Source organism: Podarcis raffonei, chromosome 13, assembly GCF_027172205.1.
Source record: "Podarcis raffonei isolate rPodRaf1 chromosome 13, rPodRaf1.pri, whole genome shotgun sequence".
Taxonomy (NCBI): Eukaryota; Metazoa; Chordata; class Lepidosauria; order Squamata; family Lacertidae; genus Podarcis; species Podarcis raffonei.
The window spans coordinates 39,714,201-39,736,313 of record NC_070614.1 but is presented as its reverse complement, the minus strand read 5'-3'; the positions used below and the strand labels follow the sequence as shown (position 1 = coordinate 39,736,313).

Here is a 22,113-nt window from a genome sequence, read left to right as displayed (position 1 = left end):
TCAACCATATTTTTTTTTAATCAGCATATTAGCATAAACTGCCAAGAGCACAAGAACCATTACAAAACGTCCGCCATTTGCTTCGTTGCCACATTCACTCTTGCGCATGTCAGATGCACAGTTGCGGTTTTTGAAAGCCTGCTTTCATCCTGCATCAGCAGCGGGTTGGTCTAGTTGAGCTCTGAAGCCCCTTTTAACACTGTGACCGTACAATCTTCCTGTTCGGGGAGTTTAATGTGCGGGGAGGCAGTCCTTAAGGACCGATCACTTGTAGGAAACCGGAGGGCCCCAACCCTTTATGCCAAAATGGCATATTTTGCATGGGAGATGTATGAAGTGAGTCAGGTTGGAAAGCTTAAAAAATGGGTATCTGATGAAGCAAAACCTCTGTGGGTTTTCTCATTACTTATTTTTTAAAAAATGACTTTCCATTTTTGCCTCCTTCCCCAGCACACTGAGACGTTAACTCCTTGGTCCCAGAATTCTCCTTCCCGATGTCCTTTAATCATAGCCTATGTTTACACCAACCAGCAGGGTATTAAAAAACCCCCAGATGTTTTCTTGCCAATTTCCCACACACTCCCACCCAAGCCCTAACACCCCAAGAGTGAAATTTTCCATCTCACACCCCACAGTGACCTTTGAGCTTTCTTGGATTCAGGAAGGAGTGGAGTGGGCAGGGAAGGTTTTGGGCGCCTTAAGTGAAACCAGCCACGGAACACTCTAGGTACCCCGACCGCTGTGCTGGAAAAAGCTCTCTAGGTCCTGCAGGGTGACGCGTGGCTGTATCCTCCAGGTGGGTTCGCCGTCATCCCAGAAAGGGGCCGAGCTGCTTGGGCTCTGCGTCTCCATCTGGGTATCTTCGGGGGAATCGCAGCTCCCTTGCTCCAGAAACCAGTCGTTTGAGCGCTGGATCCAAAGGGGCACCGTTTCTGATGGCCTAGATAGGAGATCTGGCTCCCTGCGGCTCCTGGAAGGCTCAATCCACAGCGTCCCGCCTTGCCTCCAGACAGACGGCAGCCCCCTTCTTTCTGAGGGCAGGGACCCACGAAAGACCCGGTCGCAGAGGATGGCCGAGATCACGATGAAAAGGCCGGCAACGAAGGCGATGCCTGTCATGATCAGCAGGCAACTGCCACACTCGCTGAGCGGGGAGGCCACAGAGGAAGGAGGCATCTGGGCTCCTGTCGAGGGGGCCGGCGTTGACAACGTAGCAGGGGGTGGGCCACTGCGATGGAGCCACATCAAAGCCGCATCCAGAATCAGAATGGGCGCATCAGGTAGAAGCCAAACTGTGAAGAAAGAGGGAGGAGTCAAATCACCGATTTGTATCAGGGTGGTCGTACTGGACTTTATTTTTGATGAAATCGACGGATGTGGGTGGAGCGGTATGAAAAAATAAAAATAAAACCTCGGCCCTTTTTTTAAAAAGAAAAGAAAAATACAGTGGTACTTCAGGTTAAGAACTTAATTCGTTCCAGAGGTCCGTTCTTAACCTGAGGTACCACTTTAGCTAATGGGGCCTCCCGCTGCCGCTGCTGTGCGATTTCTTTTTTCATCCTGAAGCAAAGTTCTTAACCCGAGGTACTATTTCTGGGTTAGCGGAGTCTGTAACCTGAAGTGTCTGTAACCGAGGTACCACTGTAGTTGTTATTCTGCAGCTACAAGTCCCAAAGCTCAACCTGCTTGTGAAGTCCCGCTCAGTCCCATTCCAGTTTTCTGAGACCCTCCCAGGATGGCTCAGTTGGTAGAGCAACGAGACTCTTCATCTCTGAGTAGCAGGTTTGAGGCCCACGTTGGGCAAAAGATTACAGGGGTGGTTGGACTAGATGTCCCGTGTGGCCCTTCCACCTCTACAATTCTAGGATTCTCACCCCCTGCTTAACTTTGCAGCCATAAAGATGTGATAATTTTTATTTTGTACCCTGCCCATCTGACTGAGTAGATGCTCTCCCACTCTCCCACAGCAGGGCTGGGGAGTTTGTGGTCTTCCCATCAGCCCCAGCCAGCATGCCCAATGGTTAGGGGCGATGGGAGCCGAGGTGCAGCAAGGCATGGAGGGGCCCGGATTCCCCACCCCTGCATGGGCCTCTTCCTCTGGGTGTTTTCCACATTGGGACATTAAGAGGAAACTGTCTCCCACCTACTAACGGCTGAGTCCAGTAGAGGAGTGGGGAAGTGGACAGCAATGGGAAGACCAAAAAAATAGAAAACCTCACCTGATAAACGGCAGATTCCTTGGTTTGCGGACCCCCAAGTGTGCAGCTCTGCCTTAGAGGAACTTCCCCGACAAAGCAAAGGTTGCCTCCACTTTGACAACAGTGGCAGAAAAGGATGTGGTCGAGGCGTCCTGATCGCATCATTTCCTGAGCACGCCCTGCGAGGCTGGGAGCCCACAGATGGGCACTTCCTGCTTCCAATCTCACTGGGGCAGGTGCACACCCCCAAACTGCCCCTCAAAAGCAACCTGCTGCCCCAGCAGAACTGGAAGAGGGATCCAGATGTGCAACAGAGTTGCCAGGAAAAGTGCATTTACATTCAAAGGGTCGAATAATAATAGTAATAATAATAGGAATAGAAATTAAAAAATTCACAGGAGAAAAATACACAGCATAAATTTAATTCAGCTACCATGGAGCACAATTAAATTAGGAGGGAAAAAAATTATTACAGCCAAGACAGTTCAAGTTTCCAGGTTGTTGGTTGTGTTTTTTTTTTTTTCATTTTCTTTTTCAGGGACAAAGGAAAAATGCACACACGCACACACGCATTCAGGATTTGAGTCTCTAAAAACCGACGGGGTCATAAATTAATAAATGAAACTGAAAAAATTAAGAATAAAAAAAACATCCAACAGCTGCCCTCCCCCGCAAAAAAAAGCCAGGAAAACAACATACAAATCAATTAACAACAGAAGTATGAAAGTTCAACACCCCCACCCCCGGCTAAAAATAACAAACACACAAACCAAACACACACTAGGAGAAAAGAGGTAGATTTTCGAACAGGTGTGGAAATAAGGAAGGAATAAATGTCCTTGAGGAGTGCTAAGAAGAAGTGGGGTGCTTTTCTGGCTGCAGTGTGGGGTGGTGGGAGAAGGAAACTTCTAGAGATTCTGATGACAAGATGAAGGCCTAACTAAACTATACAGTAAACCCCAGCAGTGATTTTTTTTAAACCCCAGCAGTGATTTATTTTTTTTAAGGACACGTTGGGAGATGCCAAAATGGAGCCAAGTGTTACCTCAGGTGTTTTTCTTTCTGGGGTTGGTGGTGGGACAACTGGAGCAAGCAGACAAGGAAAAGGTTGGGCCCTCTCTGCCACACACACTTCAAATCCCTGCCCCATGCTTTCATTGTAACTTTACTTACTTAAAAACCTATTGGTGTTCCATCACTGATCATGTTTACTTTGGCCCAGAGTCCCCTTTTCTGATTGTAAGAAGTGGCAGAATATTCAGTGTGAACTGTTAAGAGAACAATATGGTTGATAAAGGCTGTATGGATACCAGCTAGGAAATTGGGTTTCTCCCCCCCCTCTACCCCCCCACCTGTGGTTCTTTTGGGACAGAGCATTTAGGGGAACTAATAAAACATGCCACTTATTTACGGGATGGTGCCTTGCAGATAGGAGTGAAGACGCAGCCAGTAAGAAGACCCTTCACTGATCCTAAAGAGGATTTTTTTTTGAAGGAGTGGGGGAACAGCAGGGTTTGGTGCAGAATGGGCGGAACATACTGAGAAAAGCAAACACCCCTTCGCTCCAACAACTGCAAACCCTCTAGGGGTAGCAATACAAAACCCTAATAATACAGGGACAGAGAGGGAAGGGTAACTCAGCCAGGAGATGGGCAAATACAGGCGTGTCAGGGAACAGTGCAGATTTGGGGGTGAGTTTGCGGACAGGGAGAGTTGCACAAGGAGAATACCTACAACCTAAAGGGTTTTCCAGTGCAGAACAATAAAGGTGGAGGGAAAAAGACATCAATTGATGCAAAAAACAATCCCTTCCCAACCCTCCCACCCACCCCAAATAATATTAATATTCATAATAATAAAAAAAAGACACAGACGTTTTCCCCCCACCCCAAATGTTTGTCCATGAGTCAAAATATTCAAGAGTGCAGGATTAAGAAGAGTGGTTGTTTATTCTTCTTCTTCTTCGTTCTCTCTCTCCATCACCCGATGAAAAGGCTCTCTCATTCTGCCCTTCTCCTTTGCTCTCCCTTTTTCTTCTTCTCCTTTCTTCTCTTTCTCCCCACCCTCTCCACTGGGCGCCTTCATCTCTCCTCCTTTTTGGACACTTTGGAGGAATGCCACGCCGTGGAGCTGCCGAGTGGAAACAAGAAGAGTTTAAAGATCCTCATTTCTAGGCCAGAAACCCACTCCTAAGGTATACCTGAAGGAGCGTCTCCACCCCCATCGTTCTGCCCGGACACTGAGGTCCAGCGCCGAGGGCCTTCTGGCAGTTCCCTCGCTGCGAGAAGCCAAGTTACAGGGAACCAGGCAGAGGGCCTTCTTGGTGGTGGCACCCGCCCTGTGGAACGCCCTCCCACCAGATGTCAAAGAGAAAAACAACTACCAGACTTTTAGAAGACATCTGAAGGCAGCCCTGTTTAGGGAAGCTTTTAATGTTTACTAGATTATTGTATTTTAATATTCTGTTGAAAGCCACCCAGAGTGGCTGGGGAAACCCAGCCAGATGGGCAGGGTATAAGTAATAAATTATTATAATATTATTATTAAGGTGGGTGGGGGGGTTCCAGCTATGCCACCAGGGGGCAGCACCGCACACTCACCGGATGAAGGTTTTGAAGGCAGCCGACTGGGGGTTGATACAGAGCGGGACGCGTTTCCCCCGCTGCTGGTCCAAAATAAACCTATGCACCAGCTCTGGAAAGGGAGAAAGGGGTCCCTGTCATTCCAGTCTTCCCATTAATTCACCTCTCTTTTCCATTCCCAGTTCACCCCCAGCCTCACCATTGCTCTCCCAACCCAGCTCTATTCTTCCCCTGAGTCCAAGCAGCTCTTCATATCTGTAATTTTGCCTTAAAATTTGTTCCTTCCCACCCAGGGCTCCTTTCTTTCCCGCCCCAAGACCTGCCAGACAATCATACTTGGACACAAAACTTACTGCCGTGGAGGGCATGTGGGGGTGGCTATTGACGACTGCTTGCAAACTTCCATTAGTCCAAAATAACAGATCATTTAGGCTGCTTGCTGGGGCCAATCTAAGCCACGGATAGGCAAACTAAGGCCCGGGGGCCGGATCCGGCCCAATCACTTTCTAAATCCAGCCTGCGGACGGTTCGGGAATCAGTGTGTTTTTACATGAGTAGTTGTGCCCTTTTATTTGAAATACACCTCTGGGTTATTTGTGGGGCCTGCCCGGTGTTTTTACATGAATAGAATGTGTGCTTTTATTTAAAATGCATCTCTGGGTTATTTGTGGGGCATAGGAATTCGTTCATTCCGCCCCCCAAACATAGTCCAGACCCCCACAAGGTCTGAGGGACAGTGGACTGGCCCTCTGCTGAAAAAGTTTGCTGACCCCTGATCTAAGGAAAGCCATTTTGCCAGCTCTCCACTTAGCCTTGCAGGCCGTGGGCCTGTTTCCGAGCTCAGTTCAGTGTGCTGGTATTTGGCCTTTTATTTAGTTGCATTTATATCCCACCTGTCATGGCGCTGGCAGGCAAGAATGCCCCTGTGGTGCTCTGGTGTTTTTATTACCTTTTGCTGTTTCAACAACCTTGTTGCTGTGTGTTTTCCCACACACAGACGCACAGAGGAAACCACAGGTTGAGCAAGCCTGCAGGGCAGGCGACAGACGTGGCTCAAAGTTGGCCAACACAACCGATGACTCACAGTGGAGCCCGTGCGTCTCCAGCCTGGAGCCCTCCAAAAGTTTGAGGCTGCAGCTCCCATCGCTGAGCCTGGCGCCATTGGCCAACATGGCAGGGCACTGCCTAAGAGCAGCGGGGGCTCAGGCAGGCCCCTCACTGCCCTGTTGCTCATCACTGAGGCCCCAGACTGCTGTTATAGCGGTGGGCAGGCAGGGTTAGCACGTCGGCAAGGGAGTGAAGCTCAGCTTCTGCCCGGGGCAGCCACCTGCCATCTTAATTTACCCAGAATGCAGTGCTCCTCGGCTGATGCAGATTCCAACCCTGGCCAGTGAATGGAGAGAAAAGGGACTAAGGGGGCTGGGGAAAAGCACCCCATTACACCCTATAGAAAGATGGCTGATCCAACTACAGTGGCACCTCAGGTTACATACGCTTCAGGTTACAGACTCCGCTAACCCAGAAATAGTGCTTCAGGTTAAGAACTTTGCTTCGGGATGAGAACAGAAATCGTGCTCCAGTGGCGCGGCGGCAGCAGGAGGCCCCATTAGCTAAAGTGGTGCTTCAGGTTAAGAACAGTTTCAGGTTAAGAACGGACCTCCGGAACGAATTAAGTACGTAACCCGAGGTACCACTGTATGTGGCTGGGGGGGGGGAGGTCAGGGCATGGTGCTGAGGACCCTCTGCAGTCTGGTGCTGGCCCTGCCCCTCATTTAAAACCACTGGAGATGCAGGCTGGGGCTGGTGGGAGATGGAGGGCGCCAGGGTAGGGAAGGCTGGCCTAATCCTGCCTGCTCCTAGATCCGGCAGACGCTCCTTCTCCTGACCTTCAGAGCCCCCCCCCCCCGGTGGCCTCCTTCCCCCTTCTCTCCCTCAGTTCAATCGTGGCTCCTCCACCTCCTTATCCCCCTTCCAGGGCCTGAGAGTCTCCTGCTCCCGCATTCCCCCGTAGGAATCGGTCTTCTCCTTTGCTCCCTCTGGCTCAGCACTGCCCACACTGACTGGCAGCAGCTCTCCAGGGTTTCAGGCAAGGAGACTCTCCCAGCCCTGCCCTGGGAGATGCCCAGAGTTGAACCTGGAAACTTCTGTACACAGAACACGTGCTCTAACCACTGAGCTACAACCCTTTGCTGCCCTGCCATGTTTAGAACGGCCTCCCGGGTCAGCGCCACGGTGCCCCTCCCTTCCTCTTCCTCCTCAAAAACGACATTTTCCACGACCCGTTTGGCGGCACATGACCCCGAGTTCCCAGACCCCTCCTGTGACTCAGCCGGTAACTCAGCCCAACAGAAACACACACGCTTCCCCATTTCCTTCCACTTTCCCTGCTATTTATTTCAAACCGTTAACATGCAGCCTTCCTTGTTTGTTTTAAAGCAACTTTTCATTTCTTAAAAACAAAACAAAAAAAGCATTGCAACAATTAAAAGACACATTGCGAGTTTCGGAATCTAACATGGCGATACAGTGGTACCTCGGGTTACATGCGCTTCAGGTTACAGATGCTTCAGGTTACAGACTCCACTAACCCAGAAATAGTGCTTCAGGTTAAGAACTTTGCTTCAGGATGAGAACAGAAATTGTGCTCCGGCAGTGCAGCGGCAGCAGGAGGCCCCATTAGCTAAAGTGGTGCTTCAGGTTAAGAACAGTTTCAGGTTAAGAACGGACCTCCGGAAAGAATTAAGTACTTAACCAGAGGTGCCACTGTACGCTGCAAATGTATGGTTGCAAATGCTCCTAAACCGTTGCTATGCTTTCTTTATGAAGAACAACAATAATAATAAAATCCTCCCAAGCAGCTTTTTCCACATAGACGCATCAGTTGGGTGCTGTTACAGAGGGTGGGTCTCTGTCAGATTCTAGATTATCTCCTCCTTGAAGCCAGGACCTGCCCTGCTGATGGGCCTCTGTATATATAATTTAACAAACCGCCTTGTTCCGTGTTTACATGCAAGTAAGTCCCGCTGTCTCCAACTGGGCACACCCCTAGCAAGCGAGCCTAACAGTGCAACCTTTCTGGATAATCCAGGAGTCCAAGTGGGGCACAGGTGGGGGTGGGGCAAACCTCTGGCTCTCCAGATTTTCGAGACCCACAACGTATGGTGGGAATCACGTTTCCTACCCTTGTCTCCGTTTCCAGGCAGTTTTCCTCTGCTCATCTTTCCCCCTTGCTGCTGCTGTTTCAAAACACATTACGGTATTTTTTGCTCTGTAAGACTCACATTTTCCCTGCTAAAAAGTAAGGGGAAATGTGTGTGCATCTTATGGAGCGAATGCAGGCTGCGCAGCTATCACAGAAGCCAGAACAGCAAGAGGAATTGTTGCTTTCACTGTTCTGGCTTCTGAGATTGAGAATTTTTTTTTTCTTGTTTTCCTCCTCCAAAAACTAGGTGCGTCTTGTGGTCTGGTGCGTCTTATAGAGCGAAAAATAAGGTGATTACAACTTAATTGCATACACTATCAGCATCAGTTGCCTCGGGGATCCTGGTGTGGCAAGCCAAGATAGAAATTAAAATAGCCAAGGAGGAAGGACCTTTTGTCTTTGTCCATGGAGTTTTCTTGGCAGGGATACTGGAGTGGCTTGCTGGTTCCTGCTCCAGGTGGATCACGTTTGGTCAAAACTCTCCACCATAACCTGTCCATCTTGGGTGCCCTGCTCGGCATAGTTCATAGCTTCTCTGAGTTATTCAAGCCCCTTCGCCACGGCAAGGCAGTGATCCATGAAGGGGAAGGTCCTTCCTCCTTGGCTATTCGTATAGTTATAGGCTATTTGTATAGGTCCATATAGTTAAAGCTATGGTTTTCCCCGTAGTGATGTATGGAAGTGAGAGCTGGACCATAAAGAAGGCTGATCGCCGAAGAATTGATGCTTTTGAATTGTGGTGCTGGAGGAGACTCTTGAGAGTCCCATGGACTGCAAGAAGATCAAACCTCTCCATTCTGAAGGAAATCAGCCCTGAGTGCTCACTGGAAGGACAGATCCTGAATCTGAGGCTCCAATACTTTGGCCACCTCATGAGAAGAGAAGACTCCCTGGAAAAGACCCTGATGTTGGGAAAGATGGAGGGCACAATGAGAAGGGGACGACAGAGGGCGAGATGGTTGGACGGTGTTCTCGAAGCTACCAGCATGACTTTGACCAAACTGCGGGAGGCAGTGGAAGACAGGAGTGCCTGGCGTGCTCTGGTCCATGGGGTCACGAAGCGTCGGACATGACTAAATGACTAAACAACAACAAGGAGGAGGAAGGAATGAAGCCAAGGGTGGAACTGCCCAGGTGCGAGGAGGGAGCCTGGGGAAGAGGACACTCTACCTTTGACCTGCCAGACGGAGGTGAGGTTCTTCTCGTAGGATCCATCGAACTTCGGGTCGGCCCGGGGCTCAAAGTCACTGGTGTAGACGCGGCCCGAGGACATGGAAAAGCAGCAGGTGCACATGCAGGTGTGGTAGCGGAGCCGGCCCTCATCGAGGTAAGGGTGAGAGAGGGCATCCTTGGCAGAGATCCGTTTGGCCTGCAGGCAGGAGGAGGAGAGTCAAGACAAAGATTGAATGTTTTTCTCTGCAACTTGAACAGCGGAAGCTGAATATTCAAATGAGAATGAAGCACCTTGCACTAATTATTATTATTATTATTATTATTATTATTATTATTATTATTATTATTTATACCCCACCCATCTGACTGGGTTTCCCAAGCCACTCTGGGCGGCTTCCAACAAAACACTAAAATACAATAACCTATTAAACACTAAAAGCTTCCCTAAACAGGGCTGCCTTTAGAAGTCTTCTAAAAGTTTGGTAGTTATTTTTCTCTTTGACATCTGGTGGGAGGGTGTTCCACAGGGCGGGCGCCACTACCAAGAAGGCCCTCTGCCTGGTTCCCTGTAACTTGGCTTCTCGCAGCGAGGGAACCACCAGAAGGCCCTCAGTGCTGGACCTCAGTAGAGGTAGAACGATGGGGGTGGAGACGCTCCTTCAGGTATACTGGACCGAGGCCGTTTAGGGCTTTAAAGGTCAGCACCAAGACTTTGAATTGTGCTCAGAAACATACTGGGAGCCAGTGTAGGTCTTTCAAGACCGGTGTTATATGGTCTCGGCGGCCGCTCCCAGTCACCAGTCTGGCTGCCACATTCTGGATTAGTTGTAGTTTCCAGGTCACCTTCAAAGGTAGCCCCACGTAGAGCGCATTGCAATAGTCCAAGCGAGAGATAACTAGAGCATGCACCACTCTGGCGAGACAGTCTGCAGGCAGGTAGGGTCTCAGCCTGCATACCAGATGGAGCTGATAAACAGCTGCCCTGGACACAGAATTAACCTGTGCCTCCATGGACAGCTGTGAGTCCACAGCTTCCTGCAGCCAATCGGAAGCCATGCCTTGGTTTCCAAACTTTTTGGAAATTGAACGGACTTCCGGAATGGATTCCGTTCAACTTCCAAGGTACCACTTTACACACTTTGTGCTTGCAGGTGGTGGCAGTGAGGAAGCATCACCGGAACAGCTTCTTTTCCATGCAGTGGGCAGGGGAGAGAGCAACAGCCTAATGTTTCATCATTTATTTTTATTTCAATTCTTTCCAAAAAGGTCCGTATAGTTAAAGCCATGGTTTTCCCAGTAGTGATGTATGGAAGTGAGAGCTGGACCATAAAGAAGGCTGATCGCCGAAGAATTGATGCTTTTGAATTATGGTGCTGGAGGAGACTCTTGAGAGTCCCATGGACTGCAAGAAGATCAAACCTCTCCATTCTTCAAGAAATCAGACCTTAGTGCTCACTGATCCTGAAGCTGAGACTCCAACAACATTCTTTCCAAGAGCTAAAAAATGCAGATGTGGTTTTCCCCCCTTCCTGTTTCACCCTCACAACATTCCTGTGAGGTAGGCCACCCCAAGAGGCCATCATGGGGTCAAGACCTTCCCTGACACCAACTCACCGGGTCAAAGACCAGCATCCGACAGAGCAGATGGACGGCTTCGTGGGTGGCTTCTCCAGAGAGCATGTAAAGCACAGACAGCGACGGCTGGAAAGAGACAGAGAGGGTTGAGTCTGCGAAGAGGGGCACAAGCCTGGTGCCATTCTCTTCCTCTTTCCCTCCCTCCCTGTCCTCACAGATCCCCCCCTCCCAACAGACAGTCCCAGCTGTACTCACTGGCTTGTGGTTGCCACGCAGAATGTGGGCCCGAGCCCCCTCACAGGCTGAATGGAGGGCGGCCACAGGAGGAGTCCCCAGGAGGTCTGTGATCAGGTCCAGCTGCCGACCACAGAACAGTGCAAAGGAGCCACGAGGCCGGAAGGGAGAAAGAGGGAGCAGCGAGAGGGAGCAGGAGGACAGGAAAGAAAGAAATTTACTGCTCCTGCGTTATGATCAGCTAAAGAGTCCCTCCTCCTTGAATGCCCACAGGTACAGTCCATTACGTTGCCAGCCAAAGACGGGGCCTTCTCAATGGTGGCCCTGCAGTTGTGGAACTCCCTCCCTACGGAACTATCAAAGGCACTCCCAGATACACGCCTTCAAAAGCAGCTGGAAATCCAGCCTGCCTTTCCGTTTTTAATCACACCGATTCCTGATTCTTATGATGCCAGATTTTTAATGTGTGTTTTTGTTTTCTAAACCCATTCAAAAGTATCTGAGTTGGACCTCCTTTAGTTGCACGCCAGTCCCAGGTTTCATCTCTAGGCTGAGGTGGGAATGCCCCTGGTCCACAACCCTGGAGAAGTCGCTGCCAGACTGTGAAGGCAATACTGAGTGAGATGGACGAGGGGTGAGACCAATAGCAGCCAATGTAGCAGGACTCTGGCTGATGCATCGATCCGGCCCCAACCTCATTGCCCTGCCTCACCCCAGTGCCTTCCAGGCACCTGGTGTCAACTTGGGAGTGATAAACATCCTTAGAAGCCTAATATGCAATGTCATTTTGATGTCACCCATCTTTAAGGATGGGTGAAAATTTGTCTTTTTCGCATTGTAGGTGGATGGATGGATTGCTGTTTGGTGCCCACTGGTGGCCGTTTTGTAGAATCACAAGCAACGGTGATATGGGACTCAGCTACACTGGCAAAGATTTTATATGCTTTGTTTATGCATTCTAACACTGTGCCACCAGATGGCGCTGTGGAGTCCCGTTTTTGCCAACCTGATTTTCTCATATGAAGTTTACAACACATTTAACTGAAACACTTCTAGATCCAGCCACGCTCTTTGCCACCAACAGCTTCCCACCCTTTCCCCAATACTGGCTTCCTATACATTACCTGCTGAATTGGGCTCTGGGCCTGAAAGAGGATACGCCTGCCCAACAGTTCAGCGAAGATGCAGCCCACCGACCAAATATCAATTGGGCGTCCGTAGTGCCTGGTGCCCATCAGGATTTCAGGGGCCCGGTAATATTGAGTTACCACTTCTTGAGTCATGTGCTGGGACTCATCTGGCTCCTCTACCCGGGCCAAGCCAAAATCGCAGATCTGAAGGGAAGACAAGGAGTGTGTCAAGCGCTAGAAGGAGGACAAAGATCATAGACATCTGGCCCAAAGTCCTCTCCAACTTCAGTCTGGTATGCAGTGCCCCCTGGTGGAATGAGCCAACTTCCTTCAAAGCCACAAGTGACCCTGATTCCATTAGAGATGTTTGGGGCTCAGGCCTACCAGAAAGTCACGCCCTTTGACCTGGAAGGATTTTCTTATGGATCCCAGCTGTGTATTGGTGGGCTGCCATGATTCATTTAATAGTGAGAAACGAAAAAGCTTTTCTGAGCGTGACACTACGTTCCTTTCCTTCACTGTTGTTTCATGCATTCTACGTCAGTCCTGGCACTATAAATGGTTTCTCTCCAAAATGGAAAGAAGAAAAAGTCTCCTGCTTCACCTCCGTTATCAGGGAAAAGCTGCCCTCTGCCGAAATGAGGGTGGACACCTGCAACATTGCTTAATTTGAACGTTTATCCCTGCAGATTTAGTCATTATTTACAAAGGCCAAAATTGCCTTTTAATCCTTACTTCCTTTGTCACCGTGACAAGATGCAGATCTGTTTTAGTTCCGTTGCAGGGGAACTGAGCTGGAGGCAAGCAACTCGTTGGAGGCAACCCAATGGACTGCTGCAGAGGTAGGACTTGAGCCAGTCTTCCAGCGCAGGGAGGGGCTGTGAGGACCCCCTGCCCAGTGACTTGCAACCCAGGAACCACTTTTTTGGGGGGGAGGGGGGCAGCAACAGGATCCCCACCCCTGTTTTAGAGGACTGTTCTAAAGGGCAGGGCTAGAATTAATTGGTAGAAACTGCAAGGAAGCAGATTTCGATTAACCATTAGGAGATACTTCCAAGCTGCTCACCATAAGAACCTTGTAGCACTGAAGGATTTGTCGCCCGAGTCTGCTTAGAATCTGCTTAGGGCAGAAAGGGCTACAAGGGTCATCTAGTCCAACCCCTTGCAATGCAGGAATCTTTCACCCAATGTGGGGCTCAAACCCACAAACCTGGGATTAAGAGTCTCATGCTCTACTGACTGAGCTATCCAGCCTCATTCAGCTTGTTTTCCTTTCCCTCCACATCCCGTTTTTCGTTACATGTCTTCTTAGACTGCAAGCCTGAGAGCAAGAGCTGTGTTATTTCTATGGACCTACAAGTTGCCATGGGAGCTTTTTCCAGTTAAAGGAGGGGGGTGGCATTAATGCTTCGAATAAAGAAAGAATCACTTGGCACAAAGTTTCCCTTCTTCACAAATGGTCACAATCTGAATAGATGTTTTCAGTGAGCAAACAACAACCATGAGATATCCCATTAAGTAGGGTTGCCATACGGACACAGCCGGGATTCGGCCACTGGGAACTGCGTCCAGGAGGAAATCCCTGAAATGTCCAGGAAAATCCAGACGCATGGCAACCCGTATTGGAAGTGGCAATTTCTTGAAAATAATAGGTCTAAAATCTGAAATAAAATTTTTTGCTCAACTAGCTCAACAACTTTAGCCAAAAAACAAAACACAAATTTGCCTTTAAAAGCTCAACAACTTTTCTGTCCGGATTTTCACTTTCTGAAATATGGCAAACCTATGATTAGCAATCACAATATTAATTAGTGGGATAAGAGACAATTGCACCCTAAGGGCTCCCCCTAGAGGCTACAAGGCTGAATTACCTTGAGGACACAGTTGCTGTTGACCAGCAAATTCCCAGGTTTGATGTCCCGATGGAGAACACCGGCAGAGTGCAAATATTTCAGCCCTGGCAGAGAGAGAGAAAAGAATTCGCAATGTCACAAAACTTGCCTGCAACAAATGGGCTGACTGAAGCAAAAGGGAAAAGGGCTGAGATGTTTGTTTAGAGTGGCTCCAATTATTTTTTTAAAAAAGATATATACAGTGGTACCTCAGGTTAAGTACTTAACTCGTTCCTGAGGTCCGTTCTTAACCTGAAACTGTTCTTAACCTGAAGCACCACTTTAGCTAATGGGGCCTCCTGCTGCCGCTGCACCGCCGGAGCACAATTTCTGTTCTCATCCTGAAGCAAAGTTCTTAACCTGAAGCGCTATTTCTGGGTTAGCAGAGTGTGTAACCTGAAGCGTATGTAACCTGAAGCGTATGTAACCCAAGGTACCACTGTATTTTTAAAAAATGTGCAACTACTTATAAAAACTGACAGGCTAGCACTATCTTAAAAGAGGCATTTTTTCTCTTACAAAGCAGGTAATGCCTCTTCTAAAATGACATCCTTGCGTGATGTAAAAACAAAGAAAAGTACGCTTCTGGCTTCAGAACTACCATTTTACCCATATGCCAGCATTATTAATAAATCAATTAGCAACATACATACAAATAACATACAATTAAAAATCTGTGGTTAATCTGGTTTTCAGCTCTGCAAAGAACAAAAACCTCAGAGAAGGAAGGAAGGAAGTGATTGAAAGGTGGTAAAAAATACATGAAGCGTGATAGAATGAGGTTGAGAAAGAATTGAGAAAGCGCAGGTGAGGGACAGAAGAAAATAGCAATAAAAGTCAAAAGGGAAGAGAAGCATGAAGGAGAAGAGAATAATTTAAGAGGGTGGAAGGAAGAGGTATTCGAGGGATGGAACTTCAGAAATGAATTGGACATCAACCCTCCTACAATAAAAGGTTGTGGCATCTCCACATCCTACAGAGACCCTCTGGTGGGAACTTCTAATGGCTTCTCATATCCCTGAGGATATGGACCAAGCCTTTGATGTGGCAGGCGCTGCACTGTGGAACTCCCTGCCACTAGAAGTTCAGCAGGAATCATCCCTGTCTACTTGCTACAGTAATGGTGTCATGAAAACAGAGTTATTCAGATAAGCCTTTGAAACAAGATTCCCATCCCCTAACGAGCTTTTATTGTTGTTTTTCTAGAAGCTACTGTAAATTAGTGTGTTGCATACTGACTGCCTTGCGGCACATTGTTAATGAAAAGCTCAGTTTAGAAATGTTTATAGATACTCACCCCTGAGGATCTGATACAGAAAGACCTTGATGTGGTCAGCGCTGAGAGGTTGTGGAGACACAATGACTTTGTGAAGGTCACTTTGCATCAACTCAGTGATGACGTAACTGGTGGACATCGTCAAGGAGGATGCGGGAGATGGGACCAGAGAACGACCAGGTATCTGAGCGCCCAGCCCCTTCCCGTCGTAAGCAAAAAAGAAAAATTGGTTCTCCGCCATTTAGTTGAACCATCTGCTTCCAGCAAAATTAGGAGGCAGAAAGCACAGAACACACAAAGGCAAGGCAAAATTAAGGTAAGTCTAAAAAATAATTATACAGATGGACCACAGTGCAGATGAAAGACAGGTAAAAGGAAAGTAAAACACACTGCAAAATGAAAGAATGTCATCAAGACAATTGAAACGATGGAAAAGGCCAACGCTGGCTGTAAAAGAGACACCAAGAATGAAAGGGGGGGGATTATTGAAAACAAAAGCGGAACTAATGGAGGTTACAATCGGGGAGGACAGACAAATAGTGTTAACAGCAGAAGGAAGTAAAATAAGAAGAAACAGGCAGGGGAATGAATGATGATATTCTTGAAAGCAAATAGGTTACAGGAGAAGAGAGACACTGAGGAGTGAAGGAAAACGAAGACGATACAAAGAAAGGGACTGAAATGGAGCCGAGAAGAAGCCGTGAAAGAATTGCATGGGGGGGATGGGACTGAGAAATGCTTGACAAACTGTAAATTAAGGAAGCTAAACACCGATAGGGGAAAAAAATTAATTTGGTGGAAAAAAGCACGGCAAAAGAATTATAGAAAAAAACCCCAAACCAACACAATGCCTGAAAGAAAAGCAATTTAAAAATAAATAAATGAACAAACACATAAAAGGGGTGGGTGGGAAGGAGACAACAAAAAGAAAATACCTATATTGGCCTCTCCGGCAAAGGATAGAGGTGGGGGGCAGAAATGATAAGCAAAGGAATGCTGGGAAGATAACTGAGCAACAGGCTGAACCGGCCTGCGTGTGGGACGAAGGATACATCTCCTCAAAACAGTCGATTTGTGGAGGCTGGAGAATGTCCAACGCTGAGAGGACCTGAGAGAACAAGAAAAAGAACATTTAACAGTTGTGTTTTTGTTTTCGTAATGTCCTGTCAGAGAAAGTTATGTGGGATGAGCTATCTCAATGCATTTCCATTACATCAGAAAACCAATGTAGCTGTTATCACTCAGGGAAAATATTATTTTGCTACCTCAGATACCCTCAGACACAACAAAGCAGTCAGGTTTGTAAATGCTCTGAACGACTGTGACCTGGAACAGCTAGTCCAGGAACCAGCCAGGGAAGCAGTGACCCTGGACTTACAGTCAAACCTCGGTTGTCAAACGTAATCCGTTCCGGAAGCCCGTTCAGCTTCCAAAGTGTTCGACAACCAAGGCGCGGCTTCCGATTGGTTGCAAAAGCTTCCTGCACTCAAGCGGAAGCAACTTCAGACATTCGGCTTCTGAAAAAATGTTCGAAAACCGGAACATTTATTTCCAGGTTTTTGGCGTTCGGGAACCGAAACGTTCCAAAACGGAGCCGTTTGGGAACCGAGGTGTGACTGTAATCGTAAGTGGTAGCCAGGACCTGGCAAAAGATGTAAATTCTGTAGAACCAACTGGTGACAAGTGACCATTACGTTATGAAAACCAACATTTATGGGAAGCGAGACAAGTACCCAAGAAATCCCAAACTAGTCACATTTGACTTCAAAAGAGGAAATCTCCCCAAAATGAAGGGACTGGTACAAAGGCAGTTGAACACCAAGAGGGTGAACCTCTCCAGAATGTGGGAACCACTGTATTGTTTTTAATGTTTGGTGTTTTATTATTATGTTATATCTGTGGAAAGCCGCCCAGAGCGGCTGGGGCAACCCAGTCAGATGGATGAGGTAGAAATAATACAATTATGATGATGATGAAAGCTCAGCTTGAACGTGTACCACAAACCAGGGAAGGTACCGTCAAGGTCCTAAGAACATAAGACCAAGTCAATGATGCACCTCGGCCAGGATCCTTCTCTACCCACTGTCCATGCCATGCGTAATTTTATAATATTCTATCACATCACTTCTTAATCACCTTTTGTCTAAAGTCCCAATGCTGCAACCTTGGTTCAGAAACAGGGTAAGCGAGGGTGGGGACACAGCAGATGTGTATAAAAGCCATGCACAGCACACAGAAAAAGTACACAGAGTGATGCCACATCAGGGCTACTGGCAGAAATCTGGATGGCGGCTGGCACTGACTGGACCACTTGCTCCCCTACCCCCCAACAGATAGGCCCATGGAGAGATGCGCTGACCTAGCAGAGCAGCCCAGCAGAGGACACTTTGCCGAGCCCCCCCAACCTCCCCTCGCACCCTCGGCACACTCACGTTGTCGTGCTTGAAGTAACAGAGCATTCTCAACTCCCTGAAGACCCGTTTGCAAGAGACCAAGTTCTGGAAAACGTTGGGCATCTTTTTGAGTGCAACTCGCGACCCGTCTCGGGGATCCGTCACCGACCTGAGGAAAGAAAAACAGAACGCCTTTGAAATGGCCGTTCACAGCTCCTCTAGTCCTCTGGATCCGGACTGTGGAACCAGTGGTCTTCCTGATGCTGTCGGACTGCAATTCCCAGCAGACCCCAATGGTCAGGAATGATGGGTGTTGAACACCCAGAAGGCTCCAGTTTTCCTGATCCCTGCCCTAACCCCTTCCTTCCCTGCTTCAGACTTCAACCTCCTCAAAAAACAAAACAAAACCCAGTGTCATGAGCGAGCCATCAGTAAATCACACTGAGCAAGTTGGCGTTAACTATTAGCAAAACCCAAGATATGCACAGGAGTATCAGGCATACTGGGCACAGCAACTGACCTGCGACAGGTCTTGTCCCCATGGAGCAGAAGCTGAGACTGAAGGTCTGCGCCTCCCCGCAGCTGCCTAAGTCCCCTCCTCTCCAGGGTTTCCCCCAAGCAATCTGAGACTGCTCCTGCATGCAGCCAACCTCTCCTCTGCCCTTTTCATGCCTCTTCTGTCGTCCCCCCCACCCCCAGTTTTAAATGCTTTATTGGTTGAAAACTTTACAACAGAAATATGCAATGGATGTTATAGGCAAAATAAGAAATAAAAAACAAACAATTATTCATTCTTTAACTAATACTTGCTTTGTATAGTGGTACCTCAGCTTACATACGCTTCAGGTTACATACGCTTCAGGTTACAGACTCCACTAACCCAGAAATAGTAACTCGGGTTAAGAACTTTGCTTCAGGATGAGAACAGAAATTGTGCAGCAGCAGCAGGCCCCATTAGCTAAAGTGGTGCTTCAGGTTAAGAACAGTTTCAGGGTAAGAACGGACCTCCGGAACGAATTAAGTACGTAACCAGAGGTACCACTGTACATCCATTTGTGATTAAATTTGACAAGACCTGTGATCTTCCCCTTGCGTTCCCGAATTAAATTCCTCAAATAAGCGCTTAAACTTACTTTCTCTGTGTTACTTGACTTGCTATAAATTTTATTTTATAAAATTATCCTACTTACACACCAAAGCTCAATCAAGACCCGCCAACAGATTGATCTTTTGACAGTGTTCTTTTACATATACTCTGTATATATCCCACTCTCTGATCAATTTTTCATACGCAACGTCTCTTAACCTTGCTGATAATCTCACCAGTTCAGCGTACTCTCTTATTTTGTTTTGCCATTCTAATTTTAAAAAAAAATTAAATAAAAAATAAAAATATATATTCATGCCTCTTCTGTTTCTGGGAGACCGGGGGAAGGAAAGCTTGCTGCAGCAGGAGAGGGAGACCCTTATGACTCTACACCAGCCTGACTCATCTTTGCCTCTGGGCCTCCCTCCTCTTCTGCTTCAGCTTCTGGGCTTTTCTCTGCCACAGACTCTTCCAGCTCACTAAGCCCTGTTACCGCTTCAGCTTCTGACACCTCCTCCCCGCAGTCTGCTCCCTCTGACCACTCACGGTTGTCGTCCCACCACCACTCCCCTGGCTCTGAGCCTTCTTCCCTTGGGGGTTCCCCCGCCTGTTCCCCCACCCACCATTCCTCCACGTCCAACCAGCCCACGACCCCCAGCGACCCCAAACTCCTCACTCACCACACCACGCCAAAAGCTCCATAGCCGATGGGCCGATCGGGCTCCGGCTCCACCATGACCGCATTGCTGAGTGGCGCCTGCTGCTGCTGCGGCGAGGCTAGCTGCACCCCATTATTGCAATAATACTTCTGCCCCCCACCTAGCCCGGCTGCTAAAGGGGGTTGTATTAAACCAGTAAGCGCCCCAAAAACATTGCTACAGAGCTGGGCTTGCAGGGGGTGATTTGGGTCCTGAAAAGCCATTGGACAAATGGGGGGGGGGTTAAAGAAATGATGTTTTTGAGAAAGGGGCTAGAGAGAGCCTGCTTTAGGAATCAAAAGCGGGGTGTGCTCTTGGGTCTGAAGTTAGGATTTCAAGGCACCCTTGGGACAGTGGGGAAGCTCTGAGCTGGGGGAAAATTTTGCGGGTGCCTATTGAAAGGCTGGCTGAACGCAGGTATACAGGGCTGAAGAAACGTCTGCAATAGTGGGTGCTCGAAAGTTTTGGGGTGTCCCAGAATCTGCAAAGGATTGTTCTTGACAGTTGTATGGCCTTAGCAGCACCGGTTCTTGAAAGCTCTCACGACTGAGGACGAAAGGGGAGGTATTTAGGGATACCTTGAATGTGGAAGGATCTGGAAAAAGCGGGTTGTAGGTGGGTGTCTTGGGTTATGGGGCACGACGGAGGCAGTTTGGAGGGTCTCAGATCACTACTTTCAACTCTCGTTGAAAGCGGGGAGATTTAACACAATAAAACTCTAGTTGTCCAATTCACGTCCCTCTATCAGAGATGAAACACTCCAGGGAATATCTCTAAGGAGGTTTTTTCCCTCTGCGACTTTCAGACTGAATTAAATGAAAAGGAACAATCTGTCAAAACAGATTTTAGGAGCCCAGGTTCCAGAATGTTGGATAGGCTGAAAGAATTGTTGGCTTTTATATCAGGAACCTCTGGGATTAGGTGTTTACTAGAGAGTAGGCAGGCACTCAAATGTTATCTCACTATATAACTGAGATTTAGGGAATCTGTTATTACTACTATTTCTGTTCTTTTACAAACAGATGCAAATGCTGGACCCTATAGAAATGTGGTGAAGCAGCCCAGGCTCCTCCCTGCTAGAGGGACGGAAAATTTGGGGATCCCCGTAGACATAAATGGATAGTATGACCTATAGCTATGGGAGAAAGAAATTTAAGCAAGGCGCCCGTCTGGAATCAGGGAAGCGGGAGCAATTTCAGAAGTGCACTTCAAAATATAGGGGGAGGAGATCTATTGCCTTTCTAATAAGGTGGGGGGAAGGAAGAGGTTCAGGGTTGTACCACAGAAATCATGAGAGGAGGTTGAAGTAAACAGAAAATTCAAGAGCAGCAGAAATTCTGGACAGTGTCCAAAGAGATGTTTGTGTGATTCTTTACAATTATGACCAGCAAATGTGAATAAGACCCACAAGGGATCTCTTGCACAGAGGGGTGAAATCACTTTTGGGGGAAGCTTATTGAGAATTGCGGGGGGGGGGGGTCAGGAAAGTAAGACTCCTCTTTGAAAGGGGTTTCTGTTTTTAAATGTGTGTGCAGCAGGCAGCTATCTTTCCAGAATCAAGATCTTCCTTTACGATTTGGAGAAGTTTGATAAAACCTAGGTGTGCCTGGAAAAAACCTCTCAAAGGTCAGCTGTTGACTGGGGCAGATGTTGATGCCTGGGGGTTGCTGATGGTAAATATTAGGGTGCTGGAGGGGTGTTCTTTTTGGGGGTGGGGGGCTGGGTGTCTCCTAGTGGGAAAAGGTGTTTCTTGGAAATAGAATCAGATAATTTCCGGGGTGCTCAGAGAGGATGAATGAGGGTGTCGAGGGGGGGGGAGAAGAGCCTTAAAGGAGACCCCCCTCCCGACGCGGAAGCCCCTCCAGCGGTGGTTGCGGGGGGGAAGGTGGGGCGCCCATCGCGGCGGAATGGGGTCCACCCCCCACCCGCCCCCCCGGGTGGGCTTCGCAGAGCCTCAGCAAGGCATGGGGAGGTGGGGGTGGGTGGGCGCTGCTGGCGCTGCTGCTGCTGCGGCCGGAGACAAAAGGGGCTCCCCGGGGAAAGGAGAGGAGAAAGAGAGAGACCCCCCCTGCAACCTGCCCCCCCCCCCGCCCCCAGCCAAGAAGGGCAAACCCGAGCGAGGCGGCAGCGGCGTCTGGGCGGGCGGCGGCGGCGGCGGCGGGGTCTTTGTTAGAGGCGCTGCGGGTCCATCTTTGCAGGCAGGAGGGAGGGAAGGAGGGAGCAAGGAAGGAAGGAAGGAGGCAGCAGCCTGGCAGGAAGGAAGGAAGGGGAAGGCAGGCGGCGGGACGCGGAGAAGCCCGAGAGGAGGAGCAGCGGCAGCGGCAGCAGCAGGGAGAGGGGAGCCGGGCGGACCCCATCTACCGGCCGCGGGGAGAGAGGCAGCCTGGCTGCCCAGGGAGGGAGGGAATGGAGGAGAGGAAGGGAAAAGGCAGCAGGGAGAGCAAGTGACACGGGGAAGGAGAGATGGAGGCCGCCTGGATTTGGAGATCAGGTCCTAGAAGGAGAAGGCGCCAATGGCCATTTTCCAGCGACTTGTAGATTTATTTAAGATCATTCTTCTAGTCCAACCCCCTGCAATGCAGCTGGCCCGCCCGGGGACCGAACCTGCAACCTTGGCCGTATCAGCCCCGTGCTGTATATGGAACCAACTGGGCTCCCAAAATCTGTTTGGAC

At 48.8% G+C, this 22,113-nt stretch overlaps 2 protein-coding genes across 2 annotated transcripts; both read right to left on the bottom strand.

The window, feature by feature from the left end:
• On the bottom strand, positions 1–2,551 carry C13H16orf54 (chromosome 13 C16orf54 homolog). Its single transcript, XM_053363603.1, has 2 exons — positions 2,220–2,551; positions 1–1,292 (listed from the first exon to the last, which is right to left on the bottom strand). Exons 1-2 carry the CDS (start codon positions 2,530–2,532, stop codon positions 724–726), a joined length of 882 nt encoding a protein of 293 aa, XP_053219578.1. The 5' UTR covers positions 2,533–2,551; the 3' UTR covers positions 1–723.
• A 48-nt stretch (positions 2,552–2,599) lies between these two features.
• On the bottom strand, positions 2,600–21,686 carry LOC128400881 (serine/threonine-protein kinase NLK2-like). Its single transcript, XM_053363554.1, has 11 exons — positions 19,423–21,686; positions 17,695–17,824; positions 16,315–16,370; positions 15,284–15,390; positions 13,966–14,051; positions 12,089–12,298; positions 10,986–11,087; positions 10,770–10,856; positions 9,153–9,351; positions 4,799–4,892; positions 2,600–4,328 (listed from the first exon to the last, which is right to left on the bottom strand). The coding sequence occupies exons 1-11, from the start codon at positions 19,662–19,664 to the stop codon at positions 4,280–4,282; spliced, it is 1,362 nt and encodes a 453-aa protein (XP_053219529.1). The 5' UTR covers positions 19,665–21,686; the 3' UTR covers positions 2,600–4,279.
• Between the last annotated feature and the right edge of the window lie 427 nt (positions 21,687–22,113).